At 48.5% G+C, this 20529-nt stretch overlaps 1 protein-coding gene across 1 annotated transcript in view; it reads left to right on the top strand.

Moving 5' to 3' along the window:
* The window catches only part of LOC138583117 (ATP-binding cassette sub-family A member 9-like), a 2332105-nt gene that overhangs the window by 1290255 nt on the left and 1021321 nt on the right, over positions 1-20529 (top strand). Inside the window, exon 24 of the mRNA XM_069655077.1 lies at positions 2816-2986. Coding sequence (XP_069511178.1) covers positions 2816-2986 — 171 coding nt within the window. The remainder of the gene's footprint in view (positions 1-2815; positions 2987-20529) is intronic.

Genomic DNA, 20529 nt, shown 5'->3' with positions numbered 1-20529 from the left:
TCACCCCCAACCAAACACTATGCCCCATGTCACTCACCCCCAACCAAAAACAATGCCCTATGGCCCCCTCACCCCCAACCAAACACTATGCCCCATGTCACTCACCCCCAACCAAACACTATGCCCCATGTCCCCCTCACCCCCAACCAAACACTATGCCCCATGTCACTCACCCCAACCAAACACTATGCCCCAGGTCCCCCTCCCCCCAACCAAACACTATGCCCCATGTCCCCCTCACCCCCAACCAAACACTATGCCCCATGTCACTCACCCCCAACCAAACACTATGCCCCATGGCCCCCTTACACCCAACCAAACACTATGCCCCATGTCCCTCACCCCAAGCAAACGCTATGCCCCATGGCACTCACCCCCAACCAAACACTATGCCCCATGTCCCCCTCACCCCCAACCAAACACTATGCCCATGTCCCCTACACCCCCAACCAAACACTATGCCCCATGTCCCCCTCACCCCCAACCAAACACTATGCCCCATGGCCCCCTTACATACAAACCAAACACAATGCCCTATGGCCCCCTCACCCCCAACCAAACACTATGCCCCATGTCCCTCACCCCCAACCAAACACTATGCCCCATGGCCCCCTCACCCCCAACCAAACACTATGCTCCATGGCCTCCTCAACCCCAACCAAACCCCCCACCCCATGGCCCCCCTCACCCCCAACCAAACCCCCACCCCCCAAATCAGCACACACAAACCAGCACCAATACAGACCCGAACCCCCACCCCCCAACTCCAAACCCCCCAACTCAGCACACATACTCTCAAGCATGCACCCATACAGACCCGAACCCCCCACCCCCCAAATCAGCACACTCTCAAACAAGCACCCATACAGACCCGAACCCCCCACCCCCCAACTCAGCACACGCACACAAACATGCACCCATAAAGACCCGAACCCCCAACTCCAAACCCCCCACCCCAGCACACACTCTCAAGCATGCACCCATACAGACCCGAACCCCCCAACTCAGCACACTCTCAAGCATGCACCCATACAGACCCGAACCCCCCACCCCCCAACTCAGCACACACACAAACATGCACCCATAAAGACCCGAACCCCTACCCCCCCAAATCAGCACACTCTCAAACAAGCACCCATACAGACCCGAACCCCCACCCCCCAACTCAGCAGACACACAAACATGCACCCATACACACCCGAACCCCACCCCCCAACTCAGCACACAAAAAACATTCAAATCAAAACATTCATACACATCCGACACCCCCCACCCCCGCATCTCAACATACACACAAAATACATTCAAATGCAAACATTCATACACATCCGACACGCCCCCCACCCCCGCATCTCAACATACACACAAAATACATTCAAATACAAACATTCATACACATCCGACACACCCTCCCAGCCCACATCTCAACATACACACAAAATACATTCAAATACAAACATTCATACACATCCGACACATCCCCCTACCCCCGCATCTCAACATACACACAAAATACATTCAAATACAAACATTCATACACATCCGACACACCCCCCCGCATCTCAACATACACACAAAATACATTCAAATACAAACATTCATACACATCTGACACCCCTCCCCACCCCCGCATCTCAACATACACACAAAATACAATCAAATACAAACATTCATACACATCCGACACACTCCCCCACCCTTGCATCTCAACATACACACAAAATACATTCGAATACAAACATTCATACACATCCGACACACCCCCCACCCCCGCATCTCAACATACACACAAAATACATTCAAATACAAACATTCATACACATCCGACACACTCCCCCACCCCCACTTCTCTTCACGCAGGGTATGGCAGTTCCAGTGTCAATAAAACAGTTAAATACTAGCTCAACATTTCAGTCTCTAAAGAGCTAAACACTGTAGGATGAATGCCTCCCCACAAGCTAAAACTAAAAGTAGGTGCCGTAATTATGCTGCTGCTCAATCTTATGTCATGGGGACTCTGCAATGGAACAAGTTTGACAATTACGCATCTACAATGAAACATCATAGAGGCCTGTGGAACTTAAATATTGTTCTTATACTGTGCATACCTCTTCTTCTATCTGAAAAGTTTAGCCTTTTCAATGACCATTGATAAGTCACAGGGACCTACATCCCCTTCCTGGAAGCGATCAGTGGTAATTCCGATATTTAGGAAGGAGGACAGAAGTGACCCTATGAATTACTGACCTTTAAGATATGCTAGGACGGCGTATGTTATGCCGGGAACAGCTAGTGTGTGAGAAATGTGGTATGCAGTATATCACATAACAAGCAAAGAAAGATAGAAGTGTACATCTCTGCTCACCAGTAGCCGCTCGCAGGTAATACCAAAGACAACCACAGGCTACCACTAACCACCAACTGAGCTCTGCCTCACTTACCTCACTTACCAATTAACAAACCCAGGTTTATGGTTCTGCATTTGGAAATTAACCTCATGAACATGATGTGATTCTGAGTTTCTTTTTGTGAAAAACTTGTATATAACTTTTAACTTTCATATATGCTTACTGTATCTGTCGCTGTTTAAAACACCTACAAGAATACAAATATCAACATATTTTCTATATGTATGTTATATACTACTTTTTATTGATAGCCTCTGAATTTAAAGATCTCCCTAGTGGAAATTGTTTAGGCATTGGTGATGTCTTCGCACATTTTTCTTTGTGATTGCACTGTTTATATTGTACAAATGGTGCAGATTTCATGTAAAAGCATCTCAATTGAGTGGGTTCTTCTCTCTTTCTTCCAGATCAAAGCACTTTCCCAGCTGAGGTTGTCAGGTCTCTTCCCTTCGGCATACTGGTGTGGGCAGGCCATGGTGGACGTGCCTCTCTTCTGGCTGCTACTCCTTTTAATGTTCGTCATGATGCATGCCTTGAACTCATCAGTTACACTGGCAGCCTCGGGATGGACTACACTGGTAATAACCATTTTGTCTTTTGCAGTGAAAAGTAGCAAATTGCCCTTCGAAAGAATCATCACAAGAATGCGTATCTCACTGATTGACTGATGGAAATGTTTTGCCTAGGAGCTTTAAAAGGTGATAGGCCTGCTGTCCAAACCTGCTGTCCACACCTCAGAATCACGCCATGTACTGATGCTCCACCTACCAATCAAAATCTGCTTCTGACTTCTTCTGCTGTTGCTGTATAGCTCAATGTAGCTCGCATTATGATGCCACACAACAATGCCTGTACGCTTACACTATTTCCCTCACATATTTTCCATTTTCCAAGAGCAGCTATGAATATTCTGCAGGGCAGTTTATTGCATCTTGTCCTTCCCTGCACCCTGCCTTGTATGCATGGAATGCTGTGAGTGACTGACATGGAATGCAGTGTGTGAGAATGTTATGTTCTGTGTGGTTCTGTATGGAATATTATAGAGGGCATGGACTTGTTAAGAATAGTGGGACATGTTCATGCTGTTGAAGTGTGTCTCGTGTGACCTTTTGTGTTTACAGGTTGAGCATTTAGTGACTAGCATGAGTTAGGGCTTGAACATTTAAATTGCAGAGTTTCAATGTATTAGTTAATGAAATTGAGGAGTGTTTTAGATTCATGTAGTCGGGAACTTTCTAGAATAATATGTTTTGTGATTAAAGAAGGGTTGTGAATTATATATGATGCCTTTGTCTGGTGTGAATGGTCATGGTGACTTGTGGTCCTTGGCACAGGTGCGCAGTTGCTTCTGAGGGGTGTTGGGCAACCGGAGTGCGTGGAGTACTCTCGTATAGTGGGGTGTCCAAACATGGAGTGTGTTGGGTGCTCTGTTAAGGGGCATAGTGCACCTGTTGTGGTGTGGCCAGAGGAATTTATGTGCTCCAATGTTGGTTATGAGGGTGTATGGGTATGTCTGACATAAGGCAAACCATTGTTTTTCCTGAGTTATGTTTTGTGGGGCTGGAAGCCTGAACTTATCTGAGAGACTTGATGCAGTATCCTTTCTTTAGTTGTGTTGTGCAGATTTGTCCCACTGGCTGAGGACGGCCGCAGGGTTTGCGTGGGTGCGTTGTTGGGAGGAATTGTTCTGGAGGTTGAGGGATGTACATGTGGTGGGATTTTGTATGTATGTCTCTTGCTTTGTGTATGTTGTCTTGTGATGTTGAAGGGGAAATATTTGTTGTATCTTGTCCTTCCCTGCACCCTGCCCTGTATGCATGGAATGCTGTGAGTGACTGACATGGAATGCTGTGTGTGAGAATGTTATGTTCTGTATGGTTCTGCATGGAATATTAGAGAGGGCATGGACTTGTTAAGAATAGTGGAAATGTTCATGCTGTTGAAGTGTGTCTCGTGTGACGTTTTGTGAATAGCATGAGTTAGTGTTGGTTGAAAAGATGGATTGACTGAGAGAGGATGCCAGTGGATGTTCTATCCAAGTAACATACCTGATGTGACCTAATGTATCCTTGTACCTGGAGTTGGAACATGAGTAAAGATGCTTCCTGTTACTACACTGGTGTCAGTGTCACCTTTGGCCAGGAACCCAACGTAACACAGTATTACCTTCACCCTCAGTAGCGCTTTTTATTTTCTGCTTGAGACGCCTACTAACCTAGGCAGGGGTGAAATATCTAATTGCTCACAGTGACAGTGGCATGATATTCATTGTGATATGAAATATGGGTGAATACCACGTTTCATTCTCGTCCAAATACTGATACATTTGTCCCAAGTATTAAGCCGATGCCTTCACAACCATAATAAGCACAACCGTAATAAGCACACCTTATGAACAAAATGCACACTTTCATTTAAATAATCATCCATGTTCATATATATATATATATATATATATATATATATACATACATATATATATATATATTACCAAGGATGCCTGTTGAATGGGGACTGAGTATACACACATGCATGCATGCACACATCTACAGCACAGACACCCATCTGGCATTCACTCACCAGCCCCAGCGTGGATCCAGCAAATGGCAGCGCTGCTTCTTCTCAGCCTCAGGAACACAGCCATGGTTCTGCGAGAGGGGGAGACGGAAGAATGAGAAGGGAGGACAGTAGGGATGGAAAAGAAAGAGAAAGGCAGAGAAAGACCTAAAGACTCTCAAGAAGGGGAGAGAGGGGCAAAGAAAGAAAGGGTTAATTAGAAAGATAGATAAAGAGACAGAGAGCAAAAGAGAGAGACTCCTATGTACACATTCAGAACAGGAGAGAGGGAGAAAGAAGGTAAGAGAGGAAGGCAGAAGTGAAAGAGGAGGGAGAGTAAAAAGAGAGCAACCTCCTTCTCAGGGCACAATCTCGGATACCTCATGTATTCTTTAACATGGGGTCTTGCATATATGTACATGCTCATGAATATTCCCCGTCGTCAGGTTGGGAATCCTCGGTAAAAGAAATCAGTTTTGCTTTAAACTGAAACTGCTCGTCTCCTCTGTAGCCTATCAGTGTCCTTTGGGTCACACTGCCCCCAGCCAATGACACCCGTCCTCCTAAACTCCACCCCTGGTGTCCATCTTCCAATTTTACTGCACGTTTCTAGTGTTGGGAGTCCTCGTGCTTCGCTCCTAGAAATGTGTAGGTTTTTTTTCTCCCTTTTTTGCTGTTTTATGTGAAGAAATCTTCCTTGTTTTCTTGGTTGTAACATGGTGACGACTGGCAGCGGGGCCACATTGCTAGCAAAGATCTTCAGTACTGTCAGATCTTCAAATCGTGGGGCCAACAGTCCTAGGCTTGGGCCTACACCTCAACACCTCGACCATGTCTGATGCCACGAAGAAGAGCCTCTTCAGTGCCTGTGAAAGCTGTGGCCTGAAAAGCATCTTCGTTGAGGACTGGCACCTCAAGTGCCTTTATTGTCTTCACCCTGATCACAATGCGGACAGATGCTCCATCTGTCAATCCTTTTCGACGAAGACCAATAGGGATCACCATTGGAGGTTAGTGGCTTGGATCAAGGAAGGGAAGGGAAGGCCTATGGCGCAGGACCTACGGGCCATGCCTCTTCCAGGACGGGCAGGTCCCATGAGCGTAATCCATCTAGTAAGAAGAGGTTGAGGTCCTTTGAGGATGCTTCCTCAGCACAGATTTAAAAAAAGGCAAAATCCCACACTCCATTGGCGTCCTCGTCATTGGTCTCCGCGGATGTGGTCACTGTTCCCTTCACCGTCAACGTCCCCATCGACGGTTCGCCTACCTGCTGTTGGGTTACCTCATTTTGCAAGGAATTTGCTGACGCCATCCAAATACAGATCGTCGAAGAGCACTTCTAAGGATCCGTCACCGATTCATTCGTTGACGAAGACCACATTGATGACAACTTCGTTCACCAGGACCGTCATCCCATCGACGAAGTCAAAAATAAGAATATCCTCAGTGACAACAAATTTGTCAACGACCGTCATCTTTACAACGTCAACGGTCACCACGCCCAGGGTAACCCTACCTCCCAGACCCCATCAACGATCCCCACGAAGACCCCATCGATGACAGCTCCTATTTTGGACCCGCAGGTTCCCGTCATAGCCTCTTTTCCGAAGGACTCTCACCTGGTGAGAGAGGTGCCTCCGGCTCTGGAGTTCCTGCCCAGGCCCACCAGTGCTATGCCTCTCCCTGCCCTGGCTCCTGTGGGGTCCCCCGTAAGACCCCAAACTATCTACACCAGTTCTAAGGATGACTGGCCAGAAGATATTTATTCAAATGAAGACAATGAGGAATTTGACCCCATTCTACCTATGCCTCCCCGGAAGTCAACAACCTAAAGGGCTCAAAACCCTCCTACTGCTCTTGCACCAAGGGACATGTCACTGGACATCCTCACTGTGATGCTCGAAATGCATTGGCGAGACAGGGCCTCCATGCCCTTGTCCTGTACTCCCTTATCATGTGTGATCTGTGTTGTTTTCTGCGCAGGGGTCCAGTTGGGACTCCTGACAGTGCAGCTCTTCCTCTTTTTGGTCATGCTGAACAGAGAACCTTGGGATACCCTTTTGGCACCCATGGGTGGGGGTACAACCCTGTACCCCTAGTGCATGTTTTTGCTCACCTGTGTGTGGCACACAGAGCAGTGTATGGGCTGGTGGCAGCTCCATGCTGAATTTGACAGGTGCTCTAAGTATCCTCCTGTCATGATGTCCGCTCCCGGGGAGCCGGTTCAAGCCCTGAGTCCCCGAAAGCGGAGATCCAGTCCCCAAGGAAGGACCCAGCAACCCCATATAGGGGCCCTTTGGACAGTGCCCTGGCGCCTATGGCGCCAGGCTCATAAAAGACATCAGTCCTGGCGCCATAGGCGCCAGGCTCATTATGGAAGTGCTTGGATGCACTTATCTGATGCAGACCATGCTGCAGGATCCCGGCCTCCTTGAGGCCTGAAAGGAACTACTTTACCTGTGGGACTAATTTACCATCCGGGCATGGTCGGGGAAGGATACATACCTGATTGGAGGAAGGATACATACCTGGAACTTCTTCCAAGGCTATTTAAACCCCACCCAAACAGCCACACGTGCTTCGCGTTGTTCTGCATCTAGCAGCTGGACCCTCACCGTGTCTGTTCCTGCATCCTGACTTCTGCCACGCCTGCCAGCATCCTGGATCACCTGCAAAGGAAGAGAAGAAGAGAACAGAAGAAGGAAAAGTCCTACCCTGCTAAATCCGCATCCCGGAGACATCTCGCCGACAATCCTGAAAAGGAAGACTTTTTAAAAGCTCATCGCGTCGATCGCTGCAGCGCCGCATTCCACTCACCTTAACAGGGCGCCTCCATGTTCAGCAGTGATCATCCGGATTCGCAGTCACGCCCCAGCGCCTAGGGAGAAAAAGACCAGAACAAAAGGTGTGAGAGAGAAAGGAATAAGGAAAGCTTAATCTCCATGTTAAGACTTACCTGTTGATTCATTCCCTCTTCAATTCGGGTCCGCGCCGCATCCTGGCATTTCCGGACCCCGGCTCCTAGGGTGAAAAGAGACATCAGCATTAATGAGCGAATGAACGACATTACCAAAAAAACGCTCAATAAAGACTTACCTGATTTCTACAAGGATTTCACCTCTCATCTCGGGTCGGTGCCTGTTCCCCGGCATTCCGTACTCCGGCCCCTATGGGGAAAAAGACACTAGCATTAGTACATTAATGCATGGACACAAGGGGAACCTCTTATCAAAAAACTTACCTGGAAGCCAAACAAGTTTGGTTCTCACCAATCCGAAAATCCAGTGAAGTAACTGGATACCAATGCGCCCCTGCATCAGAAGCAGGATGGAGAGCTTGTCCTTCCAGACCCTAAGGTGAGACGCTACAAGGAATCACAGAAGGGTTTCGAGCAGGTGAGAGGGGAAAGTGGGAGGCTGATTGCATTACCCCGCAGACAGTTAATCCCCTATTTTCGCCTACAGAAGGATACTTCTGTGAAACAGACAAGCCAGATTTGGGGACCCGGTCCAGTCCGTCTTCCGAACCCTGCGCATCACCTTAGAAGAGGTCACAGCAGCGCGAACCAGGCCAGGGCCTCCGTGGGAGTCAGGTGAGCGTTACAGAACGTGAAGCCTTCCTACAAATTCCCACCCAGGCGCTATGGAAAGTTCTGAGACTGATCAGTTGGCCCAGTTACTGGGGGAATTACGGGCCGAAGTACATGCCGCTCGTCAAGAGACTAATGCCCTCAGGAGGGAATTAATAATATCAAAGGAAAGAACTGATGACCTGGCCAGACAGCTTTTGCAAGGTCAAGCTGGGCAAACTCCTCTACCCGGTTCCGGAGGGAACCCCGCTCCTGTGGTTTCCAGTAACCCTGTGCAGATTAATCTACATGGAAACATGCCGCTGGCCCCACCCGAACGCTTTGCTGGGGACCCCAAACGATTCGCCGTATTCATGAATCAGTGTCATTTGCACTTCCTATGCAGACCTGGGGCCTTCCCTAATGATCAGACCAAGGTAGCCTTTGTATTGTCATATCTCAGCGGCTGCGCTGCCGATTGGTCAGTTCCACTGGTTACTCAAGATGACCCGATTCTCCGTGATTTTCAAAGGTTTCAAGCAAGCATGGAAAGGTTATTTGCTCGACACTCTCAGGGGCAGGCTCTTGATGACGAACTTCTATCCCTGCGACAGGCCAATCAGGACCTCCTATCCTATATTGCAACCTTTAATAGACTAATTGTGGAAACGGGATGGCCAGAGGATAAAAGAGTCACGTTGTTTTATTGAGGCCTACGCGGAGAACTTAAAGATGTCTTGGCCCAAGTTGTAAATCCGCCCCAAGAATGCACAGAGTATATAGACTTAGTGGTCCAATTGGATCACAGACTTCAAAACAGAAAAGCAGATCGGTCCAGGTTTGAGACCCGGGTGTTGGTCAAGACCCATGCTAATCCCAAGGGAGTTGATGTCCCTGAGCCTATGCAAATTGGAGGGGTTAAAGGACCCTTAACTCAAAAGGAACGTGAAAGGAGGCGGCAGTTAAAATTTTGTCTTTATTGTGGGAATTCTGGACACTATCTACGAGATTGCCCGGCAAAACCGCCCCGAAAGGCGGTAGGAGCCGCTGATAAAAACCATGAAGACTCTGTTTAGGGAAACGACTCTGCCCGACAAGTGTAGGGGTCCGCTTGCCGAGCTTGAAAACTAACTCTCAGACCTCGCATTTCATTGTGCCAATGGTTCTCGTAGATCCAGAACAGCCTTAGCGGTTGCATGCAATAAAGGCATACATCGATAGTGGGGCTATTGGAAACTATGTGGATCGTGAATTGGTCTCTAGGATTAACCTCCCTCTCCGTCCTAAAACCAGCAAAGATGTCATCACCACAGTCGATGGAACTGAAATTGCCTCTGGACCGGTAACACATTCCACTACAGAGGTGACTCTTATTGGTCCCGACGGCCATCGGGAGGGTGTTGTGTTTGATGTAATCAAGGCTCCACAGTTTCAGGTTATTCTTGGAATCCCTTGGTTAGAGACACATAATCCTCAAATTGATTGGCGAGCTAAGAGAATAACCTTCCCGGATTGTACACAAACCTGCTACCCAGAAAACCTGAAGATTAATCTAGCATCTGTTACCTCTGCCTCCATGCAACTACCTCCAGAATACCAAGACTTTCAGGACGTCTTCCAAAAGGAACAGGCCAACACGTTACCTCCTCACAGATCGTACGATTGCCAAATCGATCTGGTGCTCGGTGCACAACCCCCTTGTAGCAGGATTTATGCCCTTACCGAACCTGAGAATCTGCATTTGAGACAATATTTGGATCAATACCTAGCTAATGGTTTTATTCGCCCGTCAAAGTCCCCAGCATCCTCGGCTCTGTTCTTCGTGCCCAAAAAAGAAGGCGACCTTATAACTTGTATCGATTACCGCGCATTGAACCAGATAACGGTTAAAAACCGTTATCCTCTGCCTCTGATCCCTGAACTCCTTGACCAGGTGAAGGACGCTTGCATATACACCAAGTTAGATCTCCGGGGGGCTTATCATCTGGTACGAGTTAAAGAAGGCGACGAATGGAAAACTGCCTTCCGTACTAAATACGGATTATTCGAGTACCAGGTGATGCCTTTCGGATTGTGTAACGCGCCAGCTGCCTTCCAATACTTCATGAATGATGTCCTTCGGGAACTCATCGATGTTTGTGTTGTCGTATATATCGATGACATTCTGGTGTACTCCTCTTCGGAATCTGATCACAGAAAACACGTCAGGGCAGTACTTGAAAAACTGCGCCAACACAAACTATTTGCTAAATTGGAGAAATGTGTTTTCCATACCACAGAAGTCGAGTTTCTAGGTTTCATCCTGACACCCAAAGGAGTCCGAATGGACTCAAGAAAAGTGGATGCCATCCTCAAATGGCCATCACCTAGCTCTGTAAAAGGGGTTCAAAGCATGCTCGGCTTTGCCAATTTCTATCGCAGGTTTATCCCAGAATTTTCACGCGTGGTACAACCCATTACTGCACTCTTGAGGAAAAATAAACGTTTTGAATGGTCTGAAGAAGCCGAGCAGGCCTTTCAGGATTTAAAAGCTAAGTTTACCTCCGCACCTATATTGAAACACCCGGGTCCAGATCTCCATTATGTCGTCGAGACTGACGCATCCAGCCTAGCCATGGGAGCTGTCCTGTCCCAAAGAGATCCTGAAACCAACCAACTGCATCCCGTAGCATTTTTGTCCAGAAAATTCTCGGCACCCGAGGTTAATTATGCTATCACGGACAAAGAACTGTTAGCCATTAAGTCCGCTTTTAAAGCCTGGCGGCATTATCTGCTTGGCGCTCAACATACCATCACAGTGATCACTGATCACCGGAATTTACAGTATTTGAAAACCACCAAGGCTCAGTCATCACGGCAGCTCCGATGGGCTTTGTTTTTCACTGAATTTGATTTCGTGATTACCTATCGACCTGGCTGCAAGAATGGCAAAGCAGACGCCTTATCCCGAATTGGAATGGGAGAATCTGATACAAACTCAGAACCAGTACCAGTAATTCCCGAACAGAGGATTCTAGGCATGACTTTGTTATAGACGCTTGAAGACATTCAAGCCAGAGTGAAACAACTCCTGGACCCTAAAACCTTACAGGATTGGATACAAAAGGTATCAGACTTTACCATAGATAATGGTTTACCTTATTTCCAAGGACGCTTATTCCTGCCACATAAGGAATTACACAAACTAGTTATTTCCGGTTATCATGATGCATTAATAGAGGGACACCCCGGTATTGCCAAGACAGAGGAAAAGGTGAAACGACAATTTTGGTGGCCCTCTTGGCGAAAAGATGTTAAATCTTTTGTGATGTCCTGTGGTGTTTGCGCCCAAAATAAAAGTCAAAAGAAAAGACCAGCCGGTCTCCTTCAACCTCTAGACATACCGCCAGCACCCTGGCACACCCTGTCAATGGATTTTATTACGGACCTGCCTCCTTGTTCGGGGTACAATACTATTCTGGTAATTGTGGATTTGTTTTCCAAAATGGCCCACTTTATTCCTTTGAAAGGTTTACCTTCAGCTTCTGTCCTAGCCAAAGAATTCCTCGAAAATATTGTTCGGCTAAATGGATTCCCATCTATACTAATCTCTGACCGGGGAAGCCAATTCATTTCCCACTTCTGGCGCAAAGGTTGTCAAATGGCGCAGATCGACGTAAGATTATCGACCAGTCACCACCCTCAGACCGATGGTCAGACCGAGAGGACAAATCAGACCCTTGAGCAATACTTACGGTGTATGTTACAGCAATCTGAAAGCAACTGGAAAGACATTCTTTGGATAGCCGAATATGCATATAATAATTCAGTACACTCTGGAACTGGCCACAGTCCTTTTTATACTTTTTTTGGGCATCACCCTCGAACCTCAAACCTTGACTCACCTCAGAACCTCGGAATGCCTGCAGTAGAACATCTGCATTCTACAATTACCCAAGCCTTCAAAGAGGCAACTACGCATTTACAACAAGCCCAGAGAAAATACAAGGAGAATGCTGATCTACATCGGAGTGAAGCACCTCCGTATCAGATTGGGGATCAAGTGTGGTTAGCTACCAGACATTTACCACTCAAAGGGCCTCGAACTTTTAACCCAAAATATCTGGGACCTTATTCTATTATGGCAATAATTAACCCAGTGGCTGTTAAACTTGATTTACCAGCTAGTATGCAAATTCACCCTGGTTTTCATGTGTCACTTCTGAAACCAGTGGTACCCGGAACCCGACTACTCAAACCTCCAGAACCTATTCTAATAGATGGGGAGCCCGAATTCGAAGTGAAGAACATTTTAGACTCAAAAATGTTTAGGTCAAAACTGTTCTACCTAATTGATTGGAAGGGGTACGGACCTCAGGAGAGGTTGTGGGAACCCAGCGACCATGTGCATGCACCTCGATTAGTCAGGAAATTCCACCGACTCTTCCCAGACAAACCAAAACCCCCGGAGGGAACAACCTTGGGAGGGGCCTTGGGGGGGAGTGCTGTCATGATGTCCGCTCCCGGGGAGCCGGTTCAAGCCCTGCGTCCCCGAAAGCGGACATCCAGTCCCCAAGGAAAGACCCAGCAACCCCAGATAGGGGCCCTTTGGACAGTGTCCTGGCGCCTATTGCGCCAGGCTCATAAAAGACATCAGTCCTGGCGCCATAGGCACCAGGCTCATTATGGAAGTGCTTGGGTGCACTTACCTGATGCAGACCATGCTGCAGGATCCCGGCCTCCTTGAGGCCCGAAAGGAACTACTTTACCTGTGGGACTAATTTACCATCCGGGCGTGGTCGGGGAAGGATACATACCTGATTGGAGGAAGGATACATACCTGGAACTTCTTCCAAGGCTATTTAAACCCCACCCGAACAGCCACACATGCTTCGTGTTGTTCTGCATCTAGCAGCTGGACGCTCACCGTGTCTGCTCCTGCATCCTGACTTCTGCCACGCCTGCCAGCATCCTGGATCACCTGCAAAGGAAGAGAAGAAGAGAACAGAAGAAGGAAAAGTCCTACCCTGCTAAATTTCCGCATCCCAGAGACATCTTGCCGACAATCCTGAAAAGGAAGACTTTTTAAAAGCTCATCGCGTCGATCGCTGCAGCGCCGCATTCCACTCACCTTTACAGGGCGCCTCCATGTTCAGCAGTGATCATCCGGATTCGCAGTCACGCCCCAGCGCCTAGGGAGAAAAAGACCAGAACAAAAGGTGAGAGAGAGAAGGGAATAAGGAAAGCTAAATCTCCATGTTAAGACTTACCTGTTGATTCATTCCCTCTTCAATTCGGGTCCGCGCCGCATCCTGGCATTTCCGGACCCCGGCCCCTAAGGGGAAAAAGAGACATCAGCGTTAATGAGCGAATGAAAAGACATTACCAAAAAACTCTCATTAAAGACTTACCTGACTTCTACAAGGATTTCACCTCTCATCTCGGGTCGGTGCCTGTTCCCCGGCATTCCGTACCCCGGCCCCTATGGGGAAAAAGACACTAGCATTAGTACATTAATGCATGGACACAAGGGGAACCTCTTATCAAAAAACTTACCTGGAAGCCAAGCAAGTTTGGTTCTCACCAATCCGAAAATCCAGTGAAGTAACTGGATACCAACGCGCCCCTGCATCAGAAGCAGGATGGAGAGCTCGTCCTTCCAGACCCTAAGGTGAGACGCTACGAGGAATCACAGAAGGGTTTCGAGGAGGGTGAGAGGGGAAAGTGGGAGGCTGATTGCATTACCCCGCAGACAGTTAATCCCCTATTTTCGCCTACAGAAGGATACTTCTGCGAGCCAGACAAGCCAGATTTGGGGGCCCGGTCCAGTCCGTCTTCCGAACCCTGCGCATCACCTTAGAAGAGGTCACAGCAGCGCGAACCAGGCCAGCGCCTCCGTGGGAGTCAGGTGAGCGTTACACCTCCATTTTGGGATACCCAGCCCTGCCATAGGAATCAGTGGATTCATGATAGGAGGCAAGATGACCCCTGTGGCCTCTTGGTTTCTATTACCTGTTACCTTGTTTTCCCAAAGTCCTGGGAAGCCATGACTCCATTCCTTCCCCTGACTGGCTGTTGGGTGGAAGAACCATATATGGTATTATGGGGATGTCCAGGCCAGACTGGCAGTAGCTTTCCCAGGGACTGTATGTTGGGGTATGGGTGTCTGGTTTCTGTGTGACACAATGAATGAGACAGCCCTGCCTGAAACTGACATGAATGCAGTGTAGTGTGCTGAAAGGCTGGGTGGTTGCCCCAATCCACATTCCTTGTTATGGGTGTCTGGGTGGAAGTGAATGGCCTGAATGCACTGTGAGCCTGATTGGCTGCCTGCCCGCATGAATGCCCTTCTGTCTGGTTGGCTGACTGAGCTTGGCTCAGCAGTGTGAATGAGGGACCGATGTGTATATCTGGGGACCTCTCACTTCCCTATTTGTTCAAAAGCTGAAGTTGAAACTTGAAGCTGATTATCCTTGAAGCCCAGCTGGAAAGAGCTGCTGCTTTCCGTCGACGAAATCTAAAAGCTGTCAATTCTGTCAAGGACTGATCCAAGAGAGGACCTGGCTAGGAGACCTCCCCCCGAGCTACGAGGGAACATCATGCAGAAACTAATCTTCATTAAGGCACCCTGGAAGCCAGTCCCGAAATGCTGTCGACCGGAGACGGGGTCCGCTGAGAAATCTTGAAGTAAAGCTCCCTCCCAGACATCGAGGCCATTGAAGTCTATCAACGTTGACGGGGGTTCAGAGGATTTCCATAATCGCTGGAAGCCAGTCAAGTCGTGTTGCCCAGAAGCGGGGACAGCTTGACGCTGTGCTGCTCGACGACCGGAGCCGCAACGCTCCACCTTTGCCTGAGAACATTGAAAGAAGGGCTCCCTAGCCATCACTGTTGACCACTTTGTCCTGCCGGAGAAAGTCGAGGTCGACGACGACCGAGGAGAATCTGCCGGTGGGTGTCCCACCACCCAAAGTCCACAAAGATGCCGACAAGTAAGGATCCAAAGTCCAGCCGTGGTCGAGTCCCGATCGTTGATGCCGACATCTGACGCCGACACTCGACGCCCGCTGCTGGGCCTACGTTCTTCATCGAGTTTTCTTTGCAGCACCAAACTCTTTTCTTCAAGGACTCTCGACGCCAGGGTTCACCTTCTTCGAGACTCTTGACACCTTGTGGCTCCTGCTTTAAAGGGAGTCCACCCTCGAGGGATCCATCAATGAACCGTCGAAGAAACTCTGCTAACTCAGGTACATTGGGTAGTGGAACATTTCTGACCAGAAAAACAAGACTATTTTAACATTAATGAACTGGGCTTGTTAATACACTTTATTACAGGTTGCCCAGGTGGGGGTAGCCTCACTCAGAATTGTGCCTTGGCAGAGGGAGATAACATTCTGTCATTGTTTAACCTAACTTGTCTTCCTTCCTATGTCCTATGCTGATAGACACTGTTTGATTTGTATGCCATTAGAACAGTCAGCTGTTGGTTCATTTTAAAGGAGTCACATAGACATTGTATATATTTGCCATATTAGATTTGACAAAGTACAAAGTGAGTTATTAATGTGTGTATATACATTGAACCTTATTTTTATATAAAGAACTGTGTTAGCCCATAACATAGTGTGTTGACATTCCTTTGTGAGGGGCTTGGGGACTACACTGTACTTAAGAACCAGCCTGCCTCACCTCCTGAGAGCTTAAGCCTTGGTTGCTTCTCCATGGCAACCATATAGAGAACCTTAGCTGGGGTGCTCCGTGCTTTTACTCTGCCACATAGAGGGCAGGAGTACAGATACCACCCTCGAGTCTTTACACTGACCTCCCTGCATACGTTAGTGTCGGAGATACAGCAGAGGCTGCCTGCTGCCTGCTCCAGCCATAGTTCCTCAGGGCCTTCTCGGCATCAGCCGCCACCGTAATAAGTATATCATATTGGAGGAGGGCTTAGCAGTCATAAAGGTTCCAAATACCACGCCTGCCAAGCGTGACTGGCGGGAGAAGAAATACTGGTTCCAGGGTGCCTCAGGTTTCAACCTTCACTGGATTCTGTGGTGTCAGCCGCCACCAGGAAGAGGTCATCCAACCCCTCTCCTTTATCAATGGTGCCTCCAGACCTGGAAGGTAAGAAGTTCGATGCTGCTGGCAAGCGCCTCATTACCACAGCAGCCTCCACCATCAAAGCATCTAACGCCTTGCCCTCCTTTCAAGGTACGACAGGGAGCTATGCTATAAGTTGAGGCCCATCCTGGACTTCATCCCTGATGACAAGAAGGCAGACGCCTTGGCACTATTCCAGGAAGGAGAAGTGGCTTGGGAAAATGCCATCACAGTCGCGCTCGACATAGCGGACTCTGGCTTCCGCCGGATAGGGAATGGTGTTGCCCTCCGATGCCAAGGATAGATGAAGGACACTAATTTCCCCATGGATGTGCAGACCAAAGTCATCAACATGTCTTTCGATGGGGTCAACCTATTTGGGAAGGCGGTAGATGACACCCTCCAGGCCATCAAGACCAACACGTAGACAACACACTCTCTGGGGACACTGCAGCAGAGGAGTTTGTTCCCCAAGTGGGAGAGTCTCCTGATTGTCTAAGGGGTACACCACACCCTATCATCAGCCCTCCCATTCTACTACCCAGGAAGATTACAAGGGTTGCTACCAGGCCTTCGGCATTGGTACCCAACATCATTGTTGCCCCTCATCCAGGACTCACACCCCCAGTGGGATGCTGACTATCAAACTTTGTCGATCAGTGGTGGAAGATCATCACTGAGAAATGGGTGCTGGACATTCTTCAGCAGGGTCATGCTTTAGAATTCCAAGACAGCTGCCCCCGCAATCCTCCAGTCGCTCAACAATAACTACACATGGACCAGCTGCTGCAGGAGTTTACAGGCCATGCTACCCAAAGGGGCAAACAAGATAGTCCCACAGCACCTCCGGGTCTCCAGAGTATACTCCAGATACTTTCTGGGGAGAAAACTTTGTGGCAACTCTGGACCTGGAAGAAGCATACTTCCGCATCCCCATTCATTTCAATCACCGGATGTTCGTGTGTTTTTTCATCCAGGGGCGGCATTGTCAATTCAAGGCCTTTCCATTCAGCCTCAAATCGGCACAGACGGTATTCACCAAATTCTTGGCCCCAGTATTGTATTATATATGCCACAAGGGGTTTCACGTCTAACCTTACCTGGACAATAGGCTCATCTGTTTCCACTCCCACCCACTGGCAACCCAGCACACAGCGAAGACCATCCGACTTCTGACTTAGCTATGATTCTTGAAAAACTATCCAAAGTCCTATGTACTGCCATTGCAGAACACTGTTCCCGGGCAGACGGCTCAACACAGTAGCATGTCTGGCGACGCCCTCAGAAGAAAGAGTGAACTCTATCCTAGGAAAGATTCAGTGGCTGACGACATCAGTTGCAACTGCCCGGTCCATTAAGTCCCTGCCCGGGATGATGCCTTCTTGCATCCATCTGCTCCTCTTTTGCATGCTCCAAATGCGACCCCTGCAGGAATTTCTAGATGCCATGTGGCAGCAGATTACTGATGCATGGACAGACAAAATCGCCCTCAATTGGCCATTCGCCAAACTCTTGAATGGTGAATGATGCGGACACACCTCACTAAACGAGCGCTCTTCCAGATCCCTCCCTAACAGGCTACAGTCACTACAGATGCCTCTCTGGAGGAATAGGGAGCCCACACAGGACGTTCTCCCACCAGAGGCCTCTGACTCAAGTAGGTCGTTTTAGCATCAGTTTCAAGGGACGTGGTGTGGATCTTGACGGACAGCACCACCACAATGTTCTACATCATCTAAATGCTCTCTCCTTTGAAGTCTTGTCCCTCTGGCGCTGGATCATTCTTCAAAGCATGTTCCTCGTCCCCTTTCACCTGGCGGGTGTAAAGAACAACATTGCAGACTCTCTCAGCAGGGAGCTATAGCCCTTCGCCGAGTGGGGGTTGTAACAAGTGCAGGTGGGGCCTTCCACAGATCGACCTCTTCGCAGCGGCTGCTAACTCCATGTGTCGGCAATTTGCCAGCAGATACCCTCAGCACAGGAGTGTGGGAGATGCCTTCTCATTACCCTGGGGCTCTTCCTGTATGCTTTCCCTCCGATTCCTGTACTCCTACATGTAATCAACACACTCAGATGTTGCCACTGCAGGATGATTCACATTGCACCGGCGTGGTCGAGGAAGATCTGGTGCTCAGACCTTCTCCATCTATCAGTGGTTCTGGCCATCCAACTGCCTCCGCTTCTCAACCTCCTCTCCAGAAAAGAAGGGTAAATCCTGCACCATGACCCGGCATCGCTGAGCCTCTCAGCCTGGCTCCTTCAGCCCTAGAATTTGGGCACTATTCACTGCCATTGGAATGCAAAAGCCAGGGCTCCATCTGCGTTGAAGTGCTACAGGTGCAAGTGGAAGCGATTCACAGTGCGGTGCTGGGCGCAGAAGGCCACGCCACTGCAAATAACTGCTCAGCAGTAGCCTCAATACCTTCTCTCTCGTGTTCCCCTGCTCGACATTTGCAGGACTGCTACGTGTAGGTCAAGTCACACCTTCACAAAATACTTTTGTGTCGGCAGAGATTCCAAGGAGCAGTCCGGATCAGCCAAGTGGTGCTTCGCAGCCTATTTGTTTGAGGTGAGTCTGTTCCATGGGTAAGTGTATTGCTTCCGTGAGCCTTGCAATCTCCTGTGGTTGTGTATATGTACTGCATGGGTCTTGCATGGATTCACACGTGAACCCACCCTCCTTCGACGCTCTGGCTCTTCTTGGTTCATTCTGCCACTTTACGTGCACTCCAAAATCTGACGATGGCCATCAGGGGTGTAGCTTAGGAGGATGAGTGCCATTGGCTGGGGGCAGTATGACCCAAAGGACACTGATAGGCTATAGAGGAGACAAACATTTTCAGTTTAAAACGTAACTGCTTTCTTTTACAGAGGATTCCCAGCCTGACGAAGGGGAATATTCATGAGCATGTGAATCGATGCATGACCCATGCTGAAGAAGGACTCTATATTGGTGTATTGCATCGTTTACATGTCAGTTACAGCAAGCTTGTTATTTACTTTATTGTCAGCCACAGAATCTGCCTGTTTGAAGCATGAAATATACATATGTATACATGGGTTTTTATAAAGTCAAACGGAGCACTGTGTAAAGGGGACACATCCAGGGGTTTACCAGCATGGTGCAGGGATAGTAGAGGAGCAGGGTAGTAGGTGGAGCGTCTGGGAGAGGTCCAGAGAGGAAGACATAGGGTTCAATGGAGTGACCAGCGATTGGCAACATATTTGTTTCCAGCCTGGTCTTGTTTTGGCTTTTGCTAGGGCTCTGGCCTCCAGAGATGGTGAGACTCTCGACCAAGTTGAGCTGGATGTTCTCTCAGACAGCCTTTAAGATGAGTAGCTATACCCTGGAGATGGTTGGGGATGCAGATTTCATTCATACATCAATAATCAAGACGACACCTATAGTTTGGCAAAGTTCGTCTGTTTTAATATCAAGTATCTAAACAGGGAGTACAACGAACATCAGCAATCGCTCAATCCTCTGACTCTACTTACTTCATAAACAAACGGTGCTCTTATACCCAAAATTGGTCATCATTGACGTTTTAACCTGCATCATTACCAACGTCATCCTACGTGGCAAACTACAAAAACCTAACGGAGGAAGTGATTGGTTCTAAGTGTATTTCTAAGTATCGGCTGTATATCTGTATAGAGCAGTGGGGGAAGGTGCTAGGATACTTAACATTAGGTGGGGCAACTTAGCCCTCCCCTCAAAATGGCCACTATGAGTGTCACTAAATGTACGACGTCCCATTGGCTACACACGCTATAGGACCCTTAATTACGCGGTCCCCTACAATTGGTTATCTCCTAAGCCTTGTCAGTACTTTTCCACCTACGTCTAGCAGCATGCAGACTGAACAATCAGGTGCGGGTGAGCTCATCTTAGGACCAGCTTCCCACCAATTAGCA

Source organism: Ambystoma mexicanum, chromosome 3q (assembly GCF_040938575.1).
Source record: "Ambystoma mexicanum isolate Mex_15411 chromosome 3q, UKY_AmexF1_1, whole genome shotgun sequence".
In the NCBI taxonomy this organism is placed as follows: domain Eukaryota; kingdom Metazoa; phylum Chordata; class Amphibia; order Caudata; family Ambystomatidae; genus Ambystoma; species Ambystoma mexicanum.
The sequence above is the reverse complement of the archived record's forward strand: the minus strand, read 5'-3'. Positions and strand labels throughout refer to the sequence as shown.